This window comes from Telmatherina bonti, assembly GCF_933228915.1.
Source record: "Telmatherina bonti genome assembly, chromosome: 24".
Lineage (NCBI taxonomy): Eukaryota > Metazoa > Chordata > Actinopteri > Atheriniformes > Telmatherinidae > Telmatherina > Telmatherina bonti.
The window spans coordinates 4,882,611-4,901,436 of record NC_136633.1 but is presented as its reverse complement, the minus strand read 5'-3'; the positions used below and the strand labels follow the sequence as shown (position 1 = coordinate 4,901,436).

Below are 18,826 nucleotides of genomic sequence, written 5' to 3'. Positions count from 1 at the left end.
AGGAAGCTCAACCTAAAACCAGACGTTGCCACCGTGGAGGCGGTACCGTATGAAGCCTCTAGTAAATCCAGATGTTTCCACCGTGGAGGCGGTACCGTATGAAGCCTCTAGTAAAACCAGATTTGTAAACACAAAGAACCAGGCCAGCAGGACAGAAGTGAAATGCTCTTTATTAACTCAGATCTTGTTGAAAGCAGCAACGTCCATGGACTGGACGTAGTCTTCGAAGGCGGTGATTTGCTCCTCCAGGATGTCCGTCCCCACCTGAGAAACACAACACTGTCAGAACCACCACCACAGAAGAAGAAAGGCTGCAGGAAGCTGGCTGACCTTGTCGTCCTCCACCACGCAGTTGATCTGCAGCTTCTTGATGCCATAACCCACAGGAACCAGTTTGGCTGTGGGACCACACAGACAGGACCAGTTACTGATCAGCTGATCACTCCGATCAAGGCGTTATGATCAGAGCAGGTTTCAGACTGTATGGCGTCCATCAGTTTTCAGCCGAAAGATGGTGAGAGATCATCATCATCCTCAGTTACAGTGAAGCTCGATCAATAGACTGGTTAATGCCTTACACTGTCCCCAGACCAGCCCGTCCATCTGGATGCTGCGCACACACTCCTCCAGCTTTGCCATGTCCGTCTCGTCGTCCCACGGCTTCACGTCCAGCAGGATGGACGACTTGGCGATTAGGGCGGGCTCTAGCAGCAGAAAGGGGACAGTTACCATAGAAACCACACTGAATCTGCATTCTGATTGGTCAGGAGACTCATCAGGTAACAGAAAGCTTCCATCAGGCGGTCAGCCGAAAGATGGTGATAGATGTTCATCATGAGTCTGACCAATCAGCTGATTGAACCCTGGGTCAGGACGTACTCTTGGCCTTCTTGGCAGCGTACTCCGCCAGCCGCTGCTCCTTCAGCCTGGCTGCCTCGGGGTCTTCCTGTCAGGACAAGATCAGGGTCAACTTAACACCACAGCCTCCAGAGCTGGCCTGTGACGTCATAGCAACCTCACCTCCTCGTCAGAGCCGAACAAGTCAATGTCGTCATCGTCGTCGTTGGAGGCCGGAGCAGGCGCCGAGCCGGAGGTGGTGTCGGCTACACCTGCAGGGCCGTACTGCCCCAGAGGCTTCTTCACACCTGGAAGGCTGACGGAAACAGGTGGGTGGGGCTGCTGGTCACGCAGCTGATGGCATGATCACCTGGGTGAGCCCAGACTCACCTGTTCTTCTGGGCCTGGTAGGACTTGATGTGGCTGTACCACCGGAGGGCGTGGCACAGGTCGGCGGGGGGCGGGGATGAGATGGCCTCAAAGACCGCCACATCTGCCTGGGATGGCACGAATCTGCACACAGACCATTACCATGGTTACAGAGACAGCACTCCTGGCCGCATGTCAACCATAGACTGCACATAAAAGATGGGCGGAGCCTCCGTGACTTCACCCGTAGGTTTCTGAAGAGCTGAATTTAAGCTCGGTGGGCGGTTCCTACCATCACCATCTTGGCAGGGGAATGTGTGTCGTCTCCCCAAGAAAATAAAAATATGGGCAAAGAGGTGGAGCTGAGAGGGGGGCTGTGAGCGTCATGGTGGATGATTGACATCAAGCTAACTCGGAGCTTTCTGTAGCTAAGAGCTAACCCGGAGATAACAGGAGCTAACCAGCTAACAGAGGTAAGTGGGTTAAAGCTAAGTCACGTTGTTAACCGGCTAAAAACCGCAGTTGTTCTACGTTCTTCTGACTTGAAGCGGGAGATCGGGTACCTGTCAATCAAAAGGACACGCCCCTAAATATGCTGAACTTCGAGATTAAATTACTTTTAAACAGGCGAGTTAGAGAAAAATTCACTTCTTCCACAGTTGTCATGAAGGTAAACCTGACCTATTAAACCTAAATGATCTTTGTACCAGGCTGTAAACGTGTTTCTTCCTGCTGTGAAGTTGGTCTTTTTAACATGGGAGTCTATGGGGATTTGCTGTTTTGCAGCCCCTAGTGGATGAAGGGGGAACTGCAGTTTTATGCACTTCGGTATAGAAGCTGTATACGAGTCTATAGACTTCACTTTTTACCACCGGAGGCTCCGTCCATCTATGGTGTCAACACGCACGTGCTAAACACCAGCATACACACGTCACGTATCAATCACTGATCAATGCATCAGTTTAATGTGGAAAAACTCCACAGAGCGCTCGTGGAGCGTTAGCTGCAGCATTAGCTGCTAACCACAGCTAGCTTAACTCACATGGTGCTAATAAACTGGAAACCATTTCACATAAAACTGGACACAAATTATTCTAACTGGGTCCAAATCACTCCGGAGTCATGCACCCTAACCCTCCCGGAACGCCTAGTCCTATTATTGTGTGATCTCGTGGAACGTTTTAGACCATTAAATGCCGGCTAACAGTTAGCCGGCGCAGAGCCAACATGGCGGCGGCGCCGGCACCATGCTGAGCCAACATGGCGGCAGCGTTTCTCCTGCTTTACTGACCCTTCGATGTAACTGCGGTCCGACAGGAAGTCGTTCAGAACCTTCAGGCCAGAGGCGGATTTCAGGTCACCGAAGCCCATGATGAAGCAGAGCCGAGTAGCAGGACGAAGAAGCCGTCAGAGGAGGAAGGAGGGAGGAGACGGGAGGAGTTAGATTTATACCAGGAGTCAGACTCCTCCTCAGAGATTCCGCTCCTCCTCCTCCTGCTCCTCCTCCTGCTGCTTCTTAAGTCGTGTCAAAAAGATCCGGAGACAGATCCAGGTCTCTGCAACATCAGAACTGGTTTTAGATATGAGAAGAACCTCTCCTGCTGGGTTGCCAGATCTTGCGAGAAAAACAAGCAACCAGCTTGATGAAAACAAACCTAAAAGAAGCAACCTTGTCCCTCAAAGGGGGAGAGAAAAATAAAGATATATTAGTATAAGGGAACATAACCAAAGAAAATGAGGCTGTGGACATTAGTTTCAGAAATACATGGACAGCTGTGTTCATGTTTCATTTTGTACAGATAAGGGTTATTCCCTTATAATGGATGTCTGAGAGGTCATAAGCAGGGTTGTATAAAGGAAGTAGGTAAAAAAAACCAAGAAACCAGAAACTGGTGATAATTCCTGGAAATTTACAGGAAAATAATTTTTTTTTTTTTAAAAAAAAAAGCCCAAAGTGGCTTATAACAAGCAGACCTGGCAACTGGTAATCAGAGCTGTTCCATTAAGTAAGTAGGTTAAACTAGTACTGAGTCCAGTCAGAAACTGGTTCAGAAACTCCTGTTAACGTTGTCTCAAGCCTAGTCAGAAACTCTGATTAACTCAGACTGATACTAGGCAGTAACTGGTTAACATAGTCCTGAGTGTAGTTGGAAAAAATGGTTAACTCAGACTGATACTAGGCAGTAACTGGTTAACATAGTCCTGAGCGTAGTTGGAACCAATGGTTAACTCAGACTGATACTAGGCAGTAACTGGTTAACATAGTCCTGAGCGTAGTTGGAACCAATGGTTAACTCAGACTGATACTAGGCAGTAACTGGTTAACATAGTCCTGAGCGTAGTTGGAAAAAATGGTTAACTCAGACTGATACTAGTCAGTAACTGGTTAACGTAGTCCTGAGTGTAGTTGGAAAAAATGGTTAACTCAGACTGATACTAGGCAGTAACTGGTTAACATAGTCCTGAGTGTAGTTGGAAAAAATGGTTAACTCAGACTGATACTAGTCAGTAACTGGTTAACGTAGTCCTGAGCGTAGTTGGAACCAATGGTTAACTCAGACTGATACTAGTCAGTAACTGGTTAACGTAGTCCTGAGCGTAGTTGGAACCAATGGTTAACTCAGACTGATACTAGGCAGTAACTGGTTAACATAGTCCTGAGCGTAGTTGGAACCAATGGTTAACTCAGACTGATACTAGGCAGTAACTGGTTAACATAGTCCTGAGTGTAGTTGGAAAAAATGGTTAACTCAGACTGATACTAGTCAGTAACTGGTTAACATAGTCCTGAGTGTAGTTGGAAAAAATGGTTAACTCAGACTGATACTAGTCAGTAACTGGTTAACGTAGTCCTGAGCGTAGTTGGAACCAATGGTTAACTCAGACTGATACTAGGCAGTAACTGGTTAACATAGTCCTGAGCGTAGTTGGAACCAATGGTTAACTCAGACTGATACTAGGCAGTAACTGGTTAACGTAGTCCTGAGTGTAGTTGGAAAAAATGGTTAACTCAGACTGATACTAGGCAGTAACTGGTTAACATAGTCCTGAGTGTAGTTGGAAAAAATGGTTAACTCAGACTGATACTAGGCAGTAACTGGTTAACATAGTCCTGAGTGTAGTTGGAAAAAATGGTTAACTCAGACTGATACTAGTCAGTAACTGGTTAACGTAGTCCTGAGCGTAGTTGGAACCAATGGTTAACTCGGTCAGAAACTCTGCTTAACTTTATCTGAGTCTGGTAAAATAAAAATCTTGTTAACTTAGACCGAGTCTTTTCAGTAACACTGGTTAAGGTAATCCAAATCTTGTCAAAAACTCTGATTAACTAAGTCTAGATTAACTGTGTTGATTAACTGGGCCTAGTTAAAAGAAACTGGTTACCGTAGTCAAGTCCAAAACTCTGGTTAACTTAGTCCATGTCTGGTAAAACATCTGACTGGGTGAGTAAAAGTCTAGTTAGAAACTCTGGTTAACCGAGGTTTCTGGGTCCAGTTCAGTTACTTTGAGTTTCTTCCATCATCTCTGAGTATTTTATCTGCATCTGGATCCAGAACAAAAACCCTGGAGTCGCCATGGCAACCGCTGACAAGTAGCGGCCAGTTCTTTCTCCCACTGAAGCAAGAATTTATCGTAGCAGTTCACGGGGAAGTCAAGGATTCTGGAAATGTCTCCATCATGGAAGGTGTTCCTGAAACCAGACTGGAATCTGGTTCTTCCTGAAGCCAGACTGGGATCTGGTTCTTCCTAAAGCCAGACTGGGATCTGGTTCTTCCTAAAGCCAGACTGGGATCTGGTTCTTCCTGAAACCAGACTGGAATCTGGTTCTTCCTGAAGCCAAACTGGGATCTGGTTCTTCCTGAAGCCAGACTGGGATCTGGTTCTTCCTGAAACCAGACTGGAATCTGGTTCTTCCTGAAGCCAAACTGGGATCTGGTTCTTCCCGAAGCCAGACTGGGATCTGGTTCTTCCTGAAACCAGACTGGAATCTGGTTCTTCCCGAAGCCAGACTGGGATCTGGTTCTTCCTGAAGCCAGACTGGGATCTGGTTCTTCCTGAAGCCAGACTGGGATCTGGTTCTTCCTGAAGCCAAACTGGGATCTGGTTCTTCCTGAAACCAGACTGGGATCTGGTTCTTCCTGAAGCCAGACTGGAATCTGGTTCTTCCTGAAACCAGACTGGGATCTGGTTCTTCCTGAAACCAGACTGGGATCTGGTTCTTCCTGAAACCAGACTGGGATCTGGTTCTTCCTGAAACCAGACTGGGATCTGGTTCTTCCTGAAGCCAGACTGGGATCTGGTTCTTCCTGAAACCAGACTGGGATCTGGTTCTTCCTGAAGCCAGACTGGGATCTGGTTCTTCCTGAAGCCAGACTGGGATCTGGTTCTTCCTGAAGCCAGACTGGGATCTGGTTCTTCCTGAAACCAGACTGGGATCTGGTTCTTCCTGAAGCCAGATGGTTCTTCCTGAAACCAGACTGGGATCTGGTTCTTCCTGAAGCCAAACTGGGATCTGGTTCTTCCTGAAACCAGACTGGGATCTGGTTCTTCCTGAAACCAGACTGGGATCTGGTTCTTCCTGAAGCCAGACTGGGATCTGGTTCTTCCTGAAGCCAGACTGGGATCTGGTTCTTCCTGAAGCCAGACTGGGATCTGGTTCTTCCTGAAGCCAGACTGGGATCTGGTTCTTCCTGAAACCAGACTGGGATCTGGTTCTTCCTGAAGCCAGACTGGGATCTGGTTCTTCCTGAAACCAGACTGGGATCTGGTTCTTCCTGAAGCCAGACTGGGATCTGGTTCTTCCTGAAGCCAGACTGGGATCTGGTTCTTCCTGAAACCAGACTGGGATCTGGTTCTTCCTGAAACCAGACTGGGATCTGGTTCTTCCTGAAACCAGACTGGGATCTGGTTCTTCCTGAAGCCAAACTGGGATCTGGTTCTTCCTGAAGCCAGACTGGGATCTGGTTCTTCCTGAAGCCAGACTGGGATCTGGTTCTTCCTGAAACCAGACTGGGATCTGGTTCTTCCTGAAACCAGACTGGGATCTGGTTCTTCCTGAAGCCAAACTGGGATCTGGTTCTTCCTGAAGCCAAACTGGGATCTGGTTCTTCCTGAAACCAGACTGGGATCTGGTTCTTCCTGAAGCCAGACTGGGATCTGGTTCTTCCTGAAGCCAGACTGGGATCTGGTTCTTCCTGAAGCCAGACTGGGATCTGGTTCTTCCTGAAGCCAGACTGGGATCTGGTTCTTCCTGAAGCCAGACTGGGATCTGGTTCTTCCTGAAACCAGACTGGGATCTGGTTCTTCCTGAAACCAGACTGGGATCTGGTTCTTCCTGAAGCCAGACTGGGATCTGGTTCTTCCTGAAGCCAGACTGGGATCTGGTTCTTCCTGAAACCAGACTGGGATCTGGTTCTTCCTGAAACCAGACTGGGATCTGGTTCTTCCTGAAACCAGACTGGGATCTGGTTCTTCCTGAAACCAGACTGGGATCTGGTTCTTCCTGAAGCCAAACTGGGATCTGGTTCTTCCTGAAGCCAGACTGGGATCTGGTTCTTCCTGAAGCCAGACTGGGATCTGGTTCTTCCTGAAGCCAGACTGGGATCTGGTTCTTCCTGAAACCAGACTGGGATCTGGTTCTTCCTGAAGCCAGACTGGGATCTGGTTCTTCCCGAAGCCAGACTGGGATCTGGTTCTTCCTGAAGCCAGACTGGGATGGTGATTCCAACAACAATGAAGATGATGACGAGGAAGTGACTGAGGAACCACCGCCAAGCCGCGGTGTGAAGGCGGAGCCTGAAGTGCAGCAGTCTGGACCCCATGGTGCAGCTACTCAGTCCTGGACCTTCGGGTCCTCCCGGCCCAGGATGTGTGAGTAGACAGGCTTAGTTTAGGGTCCAGCAGGGCCAGACTGGAGGGTTCCCCTCTTAGGACTGTGGACTTAAGTGTTCCTCTCTGCAGGTCCTGGGACGTGGTGCTGCAGACAGGAGGACCACCCCAAGCCACACAGTGGACATTTTAGAGGAGTGGGTCGGAGGACGGGGTTTTAATATTTTAACCTTTTAATCTTATTTTAATAACCTGGTTTTTCTTTCTTAAGGTTTAGTGTGATTGACTCTGCTCCCCCTGAGTTTTAAAAGGACAAGGTGGCTGGGAGGACGTTTTTTACCTGTTTTTATTCTTTATTTATGTTTTGACACGCCCCAGCCACCATGACGTGTGTGTGTGTGTGTGTGTGTGTGTGTGTGTGTGTTGCATGCTTGGGTTAGAACTGCAGCAGGTATGCAGACGGACCTGTCTCACAGTCACATGACCTGCAGTGATTCTACGCTGCACTCTGATTCGCTGAACACACCAGAAAGTCACCAGCTGAGCCTCATTCAGACCGAGCTCTAAAGTAGAGGCGTTTACAGGAAACCACAGAAGAAGAAATGGGTCAGGACCATTCCTCTACCTGTCCTAAGGTGAGTCCCCTCCTGTTTCATTAGTGGTTCTGCTGAACCTGGTTCTGAGGAGGTTCCAGTGGAGTTTTCTGTCTTCTCTGGCTCCTCAACATGAACACAAGTTGTTCACTCCCATGTGTGTTGTTGACTAACCTGGACCCACCTGTCTCCAGGTGGTCCTCCTGGGTCTGGACTCTGCAGGGAAGTCCACCCTGCTGGCCCGGCTCCTGACGGGACAGGTGAGTCTGCAGCCAGGTGGACCTGTGAGATGTGATGGTGAGGTGAAGCCTGGTTTTCCAGCGCATCAGGGAGCGCTGCCACCTGCAGGTCACCTGACGTACAGCAGGGTCTGTCAACACGACAGTCTGCAGACTTCCGACTGTAAAGCTGGACGAACTCTGCTGAACATGGCCATCAATAAACATATCCGTCCTGGTGTATGAATCACAGGAAAGTTCTGTGTGCACCTGGGAGATCATGTCCCACCACGGATGTCCTGCGCTTTGCTTTGTGTCTCCTGCCGCTACGGTCTTCGTCATCATTCCCTCACTGCGTCCTCTCACCGACGGGTCGCATGGTTTCAGACGACTCGTGTGTCTCTGGGGAAGTGATTTTCAGAAACACGCCTCAACACTTGGACATAAACCACCTGCATGTTGGACCTGAGGTGTCACTGTGTGGACTTTCAGGTGATGAAGACCACGCCGACGATCGGCTTCAATGTGGGGACTCTGGACCTGGACAAGAACAGTTCTCTGACCGTGTGGGACGTCGGGGGACAGAAGAGCATGAGACCCAACTGGACGTGAGTAAACAAACAGCATGTGTGCACAAACAAGCAGAGGGACAACCGGGGTGTTTCTGCAGACACTACCTGGACGACTGCAAGGCGCTGGTCTTCGTGGTGGACAGCAGCGACGCCGCCCAGATGCCAGAGGCCCACAAACTTCTGAAGAAGGTTCTGAGTGACGAGAGGCTGCAAGGAGTTCCTCTGATGGTTCTGGCCAACAAGAAGGACCTGCCCCAGGCCATGACTATACAGGCGGTAGGACACAATTTGTCTCCGTTCATCTCTGAAATGCTCCTTTCATACCCAGTTATTTAACCTACCTGTTTCCATTCTAACATTCCTGTTACTGCCCTACATGTTCCCAGTTAAACCAGTAAACGCCCAGTCCTCTTGTGTCCCAGCCCTGTTGGAAGTGTTGACGTTCTCCTGTCCTCCTCAGGTGTGGAACCAGCTGGGACTCGACAGCTACTCGGACCGGCTGCGGGAGGTCCAGGCCTGCAGCGCTCTGCAGGGACTGGGTCTCCAGCAGGCCTTCCTGTCCGTCAACAAGATGATCAGGAAGAGCTGATGGAAGGAAGATGGTGGACGTCCTCGTCTTTTTATTTAAACCAAAGCAAAATAAAGTTTTTAGATGATCAATCACATTGAGTTGTTTCTGTATTGGCTCTGGCAGATCAATAACTCTGATTGACACGTATCTTGTTCTCCTGGTCAAATCTGTTCCTTTGAGATAGAACCATGACCCAGAGTCCATAAGGAGAACAGGTGGAACCATCGGCAACCCTGATTGGCAGGTGGCCACTGTAAAGTTTGCACATGCTCAGTCCAATCTGCAGGACGGGACTCATTACCGATCAATAATCCGATCAGTGCTCCTGTAGTTGGTGTTAGCTGGGGTTTAGGTCCCCACGTACCTTCACGCGGGCAGACCACCTCGCGGTTCTTCCTGATCTCATCCGGTTCTCTCAGCGGAACAGCACGAGTCGGACGCAGGACGTTTGTTTGGTGTCAGACTTTATTGATTACATGCAGGTGATCGACAGAAAATAGTCTTTGGCAGAACAAAGTTTCACTTTGATAGAAGAAAAAACATCAAGCGCATCAAACAGTAGATCAATCAGGCTGATCAGTCACCATCCGCAGGGTTATTGATACGATGTTAGGCTTATTGATCAGCATTTCTACACCGAGGAGTGATCATTTCAAATGAGTTGCATACATAGATCAGAGAACATCGAGAACCCAGTCATCAAACATAAACCAGGCAGATATCTCAGAACATCAGGAACGTTCCAGAAAAGCTGGTGGAACATCAGGAACGTTCCAGAAAAGCTGGAGGAACATCAGGAACGTTCCAGAAAAGCTGGTGGAACATCAGGAACGTTCCAGAAAAGCTGGTGGAACATCAGGAACGTTCCAGAAAAGCTGGTGGAACATCAGGAACGTTCCAGAAAAGCTGGTGGAACATCAGGAACGTTCCAGAGAAGCTGGTGGAACATCAGGAACGTTCCAGAAAAGCTGGTGGAACATCAGGAACGTTCCAGAAAAGCTGGTGGAACATCAGGAACATTCCAGAAAAAGCGGTGGAACATCAGGGGAACATCAGGAACGTTCCAGAACGAGTGGTGGAACATAAGGGGAACATTGGGAACGTAACAAAAAAGCTGGTGGAACACCAGGAACGTTCCAGAGAAGCTGGTGGAATGTCAAGAACATTCCAGAAAAGCTGGTGGAACATCAGGAACGTTCCAGAGAAGCTGGAAGAACATCAGGAACGTTCCAGAAAAGCTGGAGGAACATCAGGAATGTTCCAGAAAAGCTGGAGGAACATCAGGAATGTTCCAGAAAAGCTGGTGGAACATCAGGAACGTTCCAGAAAAAGCGGTGGAACGTCAGGGGAACATCAGGAACGTTCCAGAACGAGTGGTGGAACATAAGGGGAACATTGGGAACGTAACAAAAAAGCTGGTGGAACACCAGGAACGTACCAGAGAAGCTGGAGGAACATCAGGAACGTTCCAGAAAAGCTGGTGGAACATCAGGAACGTTCCAGAGAAGCTGGTGGAATGTCAAGAACATTCCAGAAAAGCTGGTGGAACATCAGGAACGTTCCAGAGAAGCTGGAAGAACATCAGGAACGTTCCAGAAAAGCTGGAGGAACATCAGGAACGTTCCAGAAAAGCTGGTGGAACATCAGGAACGTTCCAGAAAAAGCGGTGGAACATCAGGGGAACATCAGGAACGTTCCAGAACGAGTGGTGGAACATAAGGGGAACATTGGGAACGTAACAAAAAAGCTGGTGGAACATCAGGCATGTTCCAGAAAGAGTGGTGGAACATCAAGAGAGCATGTTAGAGGAATGTACTGAAACCAAATTCTTGGAATGCTAGAGTTCGTAGAACATTGAGAAAAAGACAGGAAATTCTGAGAAATCCAATGAGAACCACAGAAAAAGTTTAGTTGACCTTGGCAGAACCCGTGGAACAGATAAAAGGAATATTCGCCATCACTGTAAGTTCATAAAGAATCTTTTTTGGAAGAAATTTAGAGGAACTTGGTGCATCTGGAACCTTATGAAACACAAGTGGAATGTGAGGGAGAACATGGAGAGAAACTTAGGAAACCAGGGGAACGTTAGTTTTTCTTGGTCACCATGAGAGGATGCGGTGCTGGATCAGGTTGTGCTGGGGAAGACGTTAAGAGAACATAGATTGGGAGAGAACACTGAGAACGTTGTGGAATTCTCCCGAAACGTTTGGAGAAAACTTGGAAAATATTTGGAGAATGCCGGGAGAACGTAAGTAAATGTTAGGAGAAAGTTTGAAGAAAGTTGAGGAATGCAGAGAGAACACAGTGAAACAGGAAGAATTTTAGGTAAAAAAGTTAGAATATTGAGGTGATTATTGGTGGAAGATTTGGATAACATTGTGGGGATGTAGGAAGAACCTTTGGAGAACCTTTGGAGAATGCAGGAAAAGTGTAGCGAGATTGGACAATGCTGTCTGGAAATCTGTAACGTTTTAGGGGACTGAACCTGGGAGGTGGTTGTTCCTCATGTGGGCGGGGTTAGACACGAGGAGTTCTGGACTCTGATTGGTCGCTCAGATATGATTTGTATCCTGAAGGCTTAATGTTGCTCCTGCTCTGCTCCTCCCTCCTCGATGTTCTCCTGCTGAGGGAGAGTGGAGGACAGCGCATACTCCTCACTAACTCCCTCTGAGACCACCGACACATCCGCTTCTACCACAACAGACCCCTCCTCCACCTGCTGTTTCACCTCCTCCTCCCCTTCATCCTTCTCCTCCTTCAACTCCTCCTCTAGCCCTTCCTTCACCACGTCTTCCTGCTCAGCTGGGGCCAGCTGGGCGTGGACCTCAGGGAAGGGAACCTCCTGCTCAGCGCGCTCCGGTGGAGACAGCTGGATGTCAGCCTCGGTGGCGTGAGCCGACTCTGGAGGCTGAGAGTCTGAGCTGCTACGGGGCTGAGAACACAGATACAAGAACCTTAGTGGAACATAACAAGAACTTATTTAACATTTATAGAACAAGACATGTTTGGAGAAACTTTATGGAACTTTAGGGCATGTTTAAGGAACATTTCTAAAACATTAGGAAGAACCCTTATAGATAATTATTACATATTCGAGAAACATTTCTAAAACATTGGGGCATGTTTTAAAAACCTTTCTGAAATAATATGACATGTTTGAAGAACCTTTTTGGCTTTTATGGGATGTTTGAAGAACCTATCTGAAACAATGCGACATGTTTGAAGAACCTTTTTGGACTTTTATGGGATGTTTGAAGAACCTATCTGAAACAATGCGACGTGTTTGGAGAACCCAGCTGGAACATGAGGATATGTTTGGAGAACCCAGCTGGAACATGAGGACATGTTGGGAGAACCTAGCTGGAACATGAGGACATGTTTGGAGAACCCAGCTGGAACATGAGGACATGTTTGGAGAACCCAGCTGGAACATGAGGACATGTTGGGAGAACCTAGCTGGAACACGAGGACATGTTGGGAGAACCTAGCTGGAACACGAGGACATGTTGGGAGAACCTAGCTGGAACATGAGGACATGTTGGGAGAACCTAGCTGGAACACGAGGACATGTTGGGAGAACCTAGCTGGAACACGAGGACATGTTGGGAGAACCTAGCTGGAACACGAGGACATGTTGGGAGAACCTAGCTGGAACACGAGGACATGTTGGGAGAACCTAGCTGGAACATGAGGACATGTTTGGAGAACCTAGCTGGAACACGAGGACATGTTGGGAGAACCTAGCTGGAACATGAGGACATGTTGGGAGAACCTAGCTGGAACACGAGGACATGTTGGGAGAACCTAGCTGGAACACGAGGACATGTTGGGAGAACCTAGCTGGAACACGAGGACATGTTGGGAGAACCTAGCTGGAACATGAGGACATGTTTGGAGAACCCAGCTGGAACACGAGGACATGTTTGGAGAACCTAGCTGGAACACGAGGACATGTTTGGAGAACCCAGCTGGAACACGAGGACATGTTGGGAGAACCTAGTTGGAACACGAGGACATGTTGGGAGAACCTAGCTGGAACACGAGGACATGTTTGGAGAACCCAGCTGGAACACGAGGACATGTTTGGAGAACCTAGCTGGAACACGAGGACATGTTTGGAGAACCCAGCTGGAACACGAGGACATGTTGGGAGAACCTAGCTGGAACACGAGGACATGTTGGGAGAACCTAGCTGGAACACGAGGACATGTTGGGAGAACCTAGCTGGAACACGAGGACATGTTGGGAGAACCTAGCTGGAACATGAGGACATGTTGGGAGAACCTAGCTGGAACATGAGGACATGTTGGGAGAACCTAGCTGGAACACGAGGACATGTTGGGAGAACCTAGCTGGAACACGAGGACATGTTGGGAGAACCCAGCTGGAACACGAGGACATGTTGGGAGAACCCAGCTGGAACACGAGGACATGTTGGGAGAACCCAGCTGGAACACGAGGATATGTTTGGAGAACCTAGCTGGAACACGAGGACATGTTGGGAGAACCCAGCTGGAACACGAGGACATGTTGGGAGAACCCAGCTGGAACACGAGGACATGTTGGGAGAACCTAGCTGGAACACGAGGACATGTTGGGAGAACCTAGCTGGAACACGAGGACATGTTGGGAGAACCTAGCTGGAACACGAGGACATGTTGGGAGAACCCAGCTGGAACACGAGGACATGTTGGGAGAACCCAGCTGGAACACGAGGACATGTTGGGAGAACCCAGCTGGAACACGAGGACATGTTGGGAGAACCTAGCTGGAACACGAGGACATGTTGGGAGAACCTAGCTGGAACATGAGGACATGTTGGGAGAACCTAGCTGGAACACGAGGACATGTTGGGAGAACCTAGCTGGAACACGAGGACATGTTGGGAGAACCCAGCTGGAACACGAGGACATGTTGGGAGAACCCAGCTGGAACACGAGGACATGTTGGGAGAACCCAGCTGGAACACGAGGATATGTTTGGAGAACCTAGCTGGAACACGAGGACATGTTGGGAGAACCCAGCTGGAACACGAGGACATGTTGGGAGAACCCAGCTGGAACACGAGGACATGTTGGGAGAACCTAGCTGGAACACGAGGACATGTTGGGAGAACCTAGCTGGAACACGAGGACATGTTGGGAGAACCTAGCTGGAACATGAGGACATGTTGGGAGAACCTAGCTGGAACATGAGGACATGTTGGGAGAACCTAGCTGGAACATGAGGACATGTTGGGAGAACCTAGCTGGAACATGAGGACATGTTGGGAGAACCTAGCTGGAACATGAGGACATGTTGGGAGAACCTAGCTGGAACACGAGGACATGTTGGGAGAACCCAGCTGGAACACGAGGACATGTTGGGAGAACCTAGCTGGAACACGAGGACATGTTGGGAGAACCTAGCTGGAACACGAGGACATGTTGGGAGAACCTAGCTGGAACATGAGGACATGTTGGGAGAACCTAGCTGGAACACGAGGACATGTTGGGAGAACCCAGCTGGAACACGAGGACATGTTGGGAGAACCCAGCTGGAACATGAGGACATGTTGGGAGAACCCAGCTGGAACACGAGGACATGTTGGGAGAACCCAGCTGGAACATGAGGACATGTTGGGAGAACCTAGCTGGAACATGAGGACATGTTGGGAGAACCTAGCTGGAACACGAGGACATGTTGGGAGAACCTAGCTGGAACACGAGGACATGTTGGGAGAACCTAGCTGGAACACGAGGACATGTTGGGAGAACCTAGCTGGAACATGAGGACATGTTGGGAGAACCTAGCTGGAACATGAGGACATGTTGGGAGAACCTAGCTGGAACATGAGGACATGTTGGGAGAACCTAGCTGGAACACGAGGACATGTTGGGAGAACCCAGCTGGAACATGAGGACATGTTGGGAGAACCTATCTCCTGGATGGTGTTCAGGTCGGACGTCCGTACCTTCCTTATGCCGAACGTCAGCGGTGAAACCTTCAGACTTGAGGTTTTCTGCTTGATCTTCTCTCGTTGTTCTGCAGAAACAATCTTCGTTCCGATCTTGGTCATCTTCTTCTCAATGTTCTGCCTAGAGAACGCCTTCTTCAGACTGTCCACCTGCAGAGGGGAACACAGTTAGACCGTTCTGACAGAACGAGGAACCTAACATCCCTATATTCATACCTTCTTCAGACTGGAGCGTTTCAGTTTCTCAGCTCTGGACTTCTCCATGTTCTCCAGATCATGAGGCCATGCCTCCTCTTCCTCCAGGTCGGCCTCCAGACCTACGTCTTCATCAGATGACAGGTCGATGGTGTGGAGGCCACTTTCCTGGTTGCCTTCGTTGATCCCTGGAGCAGGTTCCCCACTTTCCTCCAAAACCTCATCTCGAGGGAAAGGAGGAGGATCCTTCACAAAAACTGTGGCAGGGATCTCGTTCTCTTCCTGGGCAGTGAATCAGAGAACATCAGTAAGACTTCAGAAAAGGAACCGGGGAACATGAAGGGGAACTTAAGGTGAACCAGCTCCGTTGGATCCAATGAAACTGTGACAACCCCACTGAAAAACAACGCACATCTGGAAACATGTGGAACCCAAAGTTTGGTACTGGTAGCTTGATCATCCACAACGTACAAGTTAAATACAATCTGAAGAAGGAACCTTGTGGAACCAAATAAGAACCTGTAACGACTGTAAACGACGAGGTGTTGTAAAGTTAGACCAGGCAGGAACATCGTCCTCCAGAAAAACGTGATGGAACACGAAAACACAGACTGTATGGAACTGAGGCGTTCACACGCACATTCATAATCTGACGTTCTGCACTTAATCTGATTATAAGAAATCTGGCAAGCAAACTTCTCCCAGTACTAGAACCTGAACCAGAACCTGAACCAGAGACTAGAACCTGAGGAAACAGAAGTTGGATCAGGGACCAGAATCTGAACTATCAGGACCAGAACTTAAACCTGAACCAGAGAGAAAGGAACCCCAAACCACAATCTGAGATGAAGTAAGATATTTATTCCAGAAGAAGGAAACTGGAGTCAGTTTGTTCATCTTGTTCTAGAACCTGATCTCTGCTGCAGGACTGAACCTTCTATGATCATGAAGAAGACTCTGGCTGAACATGAGTTTTATATGGCGTTAATTCAGAATAAAAAAGAATTTAAAACCATCTTGTGAACATGAATCCTAAATCTGAAACGCTGCTGGTTTTAATCAGGTTTTAAACCGGAATATTTCATCACGTATGTTTATCATGCTTTGATTAAAAACTCTCCTGTTGCCATGGATACCTGCTGAGGACAGCCTCAGGACCAGGAGGACGTTTCTGTCCAGTGGTTGTCCATTAAAAGCTGTATTTGTACAATCCCAGCGGTTTGGTCTGACCTACAGCCTGCCGACCGCTAGCAGGACATTCGCTATGAGGATGATGAAGATGGACCTTCACCTGGTGACCCACCTGACACAGAAAACCACTCGGACACCTGAATGGACCAGTTCTGGGAGAAAACACAACCAGGCTGCTCAGATTACGCTGCGATGCATTCACTGACCTCCTTCATGACACTCCAGAAATATAAAGTGACTTCATCATCACAGACTTTGTCTCCATGACAACCAGTCCTCCTTACGACCAAATAAGGAAACAGACTGACACCAAGACAAGAAGGAGAACCACGCTTCCGCGCATCCCGCTCTGAGCGCGTGTGACTCCCTCACCTGGAAGATGAGCACTCTGAAGTTGTTCCTGCTGATCAGGTGAGCGTGGTTCGCCTCCAGCTTCTTCACCTGGGCGCCCTGGCGCTCCATCCTCTCACGCACCTGCACAAACACCATCACAGGAAGTCTGGCAGGTGTGATGGCCGCGATGGGTTCACTGGCAGGTAACGGCCGTGATGCGTTCACTGGCAGGTAACGGCCGTGATGCGTTCACTGGCAGGTAACGGCCGTGATGCGTTCACTGGCAGGTAACGGCCGTGATGCGTTCACTGGCAGGTAACTGCCGTGATGCGTTCACTGGCAGGTAACGGCCGTGATGCGTTCACTGGCAGGTAACGGCCGTGATGCGTTCACTGGCAGGTAACGGCCGTGATGCGTTCACTGGCAGGTAACGGCCGTGATGCGTTCACTGGCAGGTAACGGCCGTGATGCGTTCACTGACAGGTAACGGCCGTGATGCGTTCACTGGCAGGTAACTGCCGTGATGCGTTCACTGGCAGGTAACTGCCGCGATGCGTTCACTGACCTCCTTCATGGTGACGGACAGCTTGCGGCTCTTGTCCAGCAGCTTGCTGACGGTGTTCGAGGTGTGGCTGTGACTCTTGGACAGTTTGGTCATGTCAGCCTGGATCCCTCGGACCACACCTTCCATCTCCACCTGGTGCCCCTGAAACAGCCAATCAGAATCAGTAATCAACCAATCAACAGCCAATCATAATCAGCCATCAACCAATCAACAGCCAATCATAATCAGTCATCAACCAATCAGCAGCCAATCAGCATCAGTCATCAACCAATCAGAATCAGTCATCAACCAATCAGCAGCCAATCAGAATCAGTCATCAACCAATCAGCAGCCAATCAGAATCAGTCATCAACCAATCAGCGGCTAATCAGCCCATCGTTCCATCTGTGCAGCACCAGGCGGAGGCAGAGGTCTGGATGGCAGCCAGGAGCCTCGTTTGTCGCTCTGGCATGTCACACCTGGGCTGGTAAAGTGGGAAGAGGTTTAATGGCAGCAGGAACTTCAGGAATCTGGTCATGTGACCTCTGAGAGAACAGCGTGTTAAAACCTCAGCAGGTTAGGGTTATGGATCAACAGGTCCTGGTTCGATCTAACGGGGTTTAGCTGGTCTGGTGTGACCTGACATGAAAACCTGTCAGGACTGTATCCAGGTCTGGTATCCAGGTCTGGTGTCCAGGTGTAACCATGGAAACCAGGTGTAGTCTCACCTCCATCTTGTGCTGGTTCTCCTGCACGGCGTCCAGCATGTTGACCAGCTTGTCCAGGAGAGTGAGGACCGTGATGGCGTTGACGGGACCCTGACTCATTTTCTCCATGTCGAATCCTGCAAAAGCAGAGGAGGGCGAGGCCTGGTCCTCCGGCTGGTCCTGGTGCTCCGGCTGGTCCTGGTTCTGGTGGGGGACCATCAGGTCCTGGCTCTCGTGGGTCTCGGTGGTCACCATGTCGACGCTGTCAGACCAGAGGGTGTAAAAGTGATCGGACTCTCCCTTCAGCAGGACACGGCTGGGACTCGCCTGGCTTCTGTCTGCGCTCTGATTGGCTGCTTCAGAGGAAAACTTTCCAGAGAACTTCCTGACTGGAAACGTTCCCACCTTTAACTCCTTCACTGCTGACACTCAGACGGACGGAACCGTTACTGCTGACCAACAGGAACCTGTAAACATAAACACCTCCAGACTTTTCCTGTTTACAGAAAGAGGTAAACAGTAAACAACCGTCCACCAATCAGAGACCTGTAAACATGGACACAAACAGAGCAGCTGAAAGGGTTAACTCTCTCCCTGCTCTACTGCCTCCAGTGTCTCTTTACCACACCCAGTGTAGGGGGGGGGGGGGGTTGGCAGTTGCCATGGTGATGGGGCAGGAGGAACTGTTTGTGTTTGGACAGAGAGAGAGAAAGACTGAATGTCTCTCGCTCATGTTTTTCAGGTGAAGTCATCTGGAAGGAAGCCTCGCTCTCTTCCTGTGTTTGTGTGGAGCTCAGTCGTTCACATTCCTCCGTAGACACAGATTACTGGTTCTGTCCAGAACTGGTGATCTGGAGCCAGGGAACCTCCTAAACTGATCCAGAACAGCTCAGTTCTGGTTCTGGTTGGGT

General features: G+C 49.3%; 3 protein-coding genes across 3 annotated transcripts; 1 reads left to right on the top strand and 2 right to left on the bottom strand.

Annotated features, from left to right (window-relative positions):
* Positions 1–152: 152 nt before the first annotated feature.
* On the bottom strand, positions 153–2,739 carry eef1b2 (eukaryotic translation elongation factor 1 beta 2). Its single transcript, XM_079264037.1, has 7 exons — positions 2,498–2,739; positions 1,228–1,350; positions 1,021–1,153; positions 880–946; positions 579–704; positions 331–398; positions 153–264 (listed from the first exon to the last, which is right to left on the bottom strand). Exons 1-7 carry the CDS (start codon positions 2,575–2,577, stop codon positions 178–180), a joined length of 684 nt encoding a protein of 227 aa, XP_079120163.1. The 5' UTR covers positions 2,578–2,739; the 3' UTR covers positions 153–177.
* A 4,804-nt stretch (positions 2,740–7,543) lies between these two features.
* arl11 (ADP-ribosylation factor-like 11) lies at positions 7,544–9,017 on the top strand. Its single transcript, XM_079264046.1, has 5 exons — positions 7,544–7,670; positions 7,823–7,888; positions 8,339–8,454; positions 8,517–8,694; positions 8,879–9,017. The coding sequence occupies exons 1-5, from the start codon at positions 7,638–7,640 to the stop codon at positions 9,005–9,007; spliced, it is 522 nt and encodes a 173-aa protein (XP_079120172.1). The 5' UTR covers positions 7,544–7,637; the 3' UTR covers positions 9,008–9,017.
* Positions 9,018–9,449: 432 nt separating this feature from the next.
* cavin2b (caveolae associated protein 2b) lies at positions 9,450–18,235 on the bottom strand. The gene is made up of 6 exons (XM_079263677.1): positions 17,937–18,235; positions 17,230–17,370; positions 16,704–16,805; positions 15,162–15,422; positions 14,943–15,095; positions 9,450–11,921 (listed from the first exon to the last, which is right to left on the bottom strand). Exons 1-6 carry the CDS (start codon positions 18,168–18,170, stop codon positions 11,568–11,570), a joined length of 1,245 nt encoding a protein of 414 aa, XP_079119803.1. The 5' UTR covers positions 18,171–18,235; the 3' UTR covers positions 9,450–11,567.
* Positions 18,236–18,826: the final 591 nt, after the last annotated feature.